This window comes from Salvelinus fontinalis, chromosome 17, assembly GCF_029448725.1.
Source record: "Salvelinus fontinalis isolate EN_2023a chromosome 17, ASM2944872v1, whole genome shotgun sequence".
Classification (NCBI taxonomy): Eukaryota; Metazoa; Chordata; class Actinopteri; order Salmoniformes; family Salmonidae; genus Salvelinus; species Salvelinus fontinalis.
In genome coordinates, this window is record NC_074681.1 from 10,158,806 (window position 1) to 10,160,702 (window position 1,897).

General features: G+C 43.4%; 1 protein-coding gene across 1 annotated transcript in view; it reads left to right on the forward strand.

Moving 5' to 3' along the window:
- Window positions 1-447, forward strand: part of LOC129814559 (clusterin-like protein 1) — a 10,989-nt gene extending 10,542 nt beyond the window's left edge. The window contains exons 10-11 of the mRNA XM_055867735.1: window positions 1-92; window positions 194-447. The exon at window positions 1-92 is cut by the window's left edge and continues 87 nt beyond it. Coding sequence (XP_055723710.1) covers window positions 1-92; window positions 194-209 — 108 coding nt within the window. The 3' untranslated portion in view covers window positions 210-447. The remainder of the gene's footprint in view (window positions 93-193) is intronic.
- Window positions 448-1,897: the final 1,450 nt, after the last annotated feature.

Genomic DNA, 1,897 nt, shown 5'->3' on the forward strand with positions numbered 1-1,897 from the left:
CTGACCATCCCAGCTGATGTGGAGCTGCAGGACCCCGCCTTTATCCATTTTGTCGCTCAGGAGGCCCTGGGGATGTACAAGCAGATGTTCAGGTAATATATACAACTACTACGTTAAACGTTTTTTTACCGAACAACATTCCATAGCGCCACTGAACATGCCTGTGTTGATTAAAGCTATTTTCTGCTTTCAGACACATTGACGACTAAGCATGAAGAAAGTTCACTCACTGTCATGTCATAGTTAGTGGACAGTATGCTGTGTGTTTTTGTTCACTAGATTTAATGTATATAGCTTGTAAACAAATTATTATTCATTTGTTTAGGGAACACTTTAAGATTGATGAGAACTTATTGTAATGTTGGAATTAATTACATGTAAAATTGAACCAAAGTAACTTGTACCAGTTGTCATGTTGCATATTGTACAATAAAAGGTGGAGCTCGATTCTAGTACAGCATTTTCATTTAACACTGACTTTTTGGCTTCAAACTTAAACAATTCTGAACTTTTTGTGCTGATCAACGGCAGTCAGGTCTGGAGTGATGCAAGGGCTATATCTGTTCCTGGTTCTACATTTTTTTGAATGGGGCATGCTTATTTAAGATGGTGAGGAAAGCACTTTTAAAGAATAACCAGGCATCCTCTACTGTCGGAATGAGGTCAATATCCTTCCAGCATACCCGGCCCAGGTTGAATAGAAAGGCCTCCTCGCTGAAGTGTTTTAGGGAGTGTTTGACAGTGATGAGGGGTGGTCGTTTGGCCGCGGACCCAGTACGCACACAGGCAATGAGGCAGTGATCGCTGAGATCCTGGTTGAAAACAGCAGAGGTGTATTTAGAGGGCAAGTTGGTCAGGATGATATCTAAGAGTGTGCCCATGGTTACGGATTTGGGGTTGTACCTGGTAGGTTCCATGATGATTTGTGTGAGATTGAGGGCATCTAGCTTAGATTGTAGGACGGCCAGGTGTTAAGAACAAATTCTTATCCATAATAAATACAAATACAAATATAGGCAGGAAGTCAGAGACAACCTCTCCCTCAATGTGAGCAAGACAAAGGAGCTGATCGTGGACTACAGGAAAAGGAGGGCCGAAGACGCCCCCCAGAGCTTCAAGTTCTTTGGTGTCCACATCACCAACAAACTAGAATGGTCCAAACACACCAAGACAGTTGTGAAGAGGGCATGAAAACACCTTTTCCCCATCAGGAGACTGAACATATTTGGCATGGGTCCCCAGATCCTCGAAAAGTTCTACAGCTGCACCATCGAGAGCATCCTGACCGGTTGCATCACTGCCCGGTATGGCAACTGCTCGGTATCTGACCGTAAGGCGCTACAGATGGTAGTGGGTACGGCCCAGTACATCACTGGGCCAAGCTTCCTGACATCCAGGACCTATATACTTGGCAAGCATTTCACAGTAAGGTCGACACCTGTTGTGTTTGGCGCATGTGACAAATACCATTTGACTTGATCAGATCCCTCTGTGGGTTATGGTTAGTTAATCCCTATTGGTCCTCCTGGATCTGGAAGCTGGATGGTCTCATCACTTCACTTAACTACTCAGAACTTTCTCTGTCAAAGGAACACACTCTTTATTGTCTACACATGCACACACACACTCATTCACTCACACACCCGGTCTATTATTTCTACTACAAACAAACAAGTTCATAGTTGTGAGGCTGAGGTTCATATTGATAGTTGTGAGGCTGAGGTTCATATTGATAGTTGTGAGGCTGAGGTTCATATTGATAGTTGTGAGGCTGAGGTTCATATTGATAGTTGTGAGGCTGAGGTTCATATTGATAGTTGTGAGGCTGAGGTTTAAATTGATAGTTGTGGGGCTGAGGTTCATATTGATAGTTGTGAGGCTGAGGTTTAAATTGATA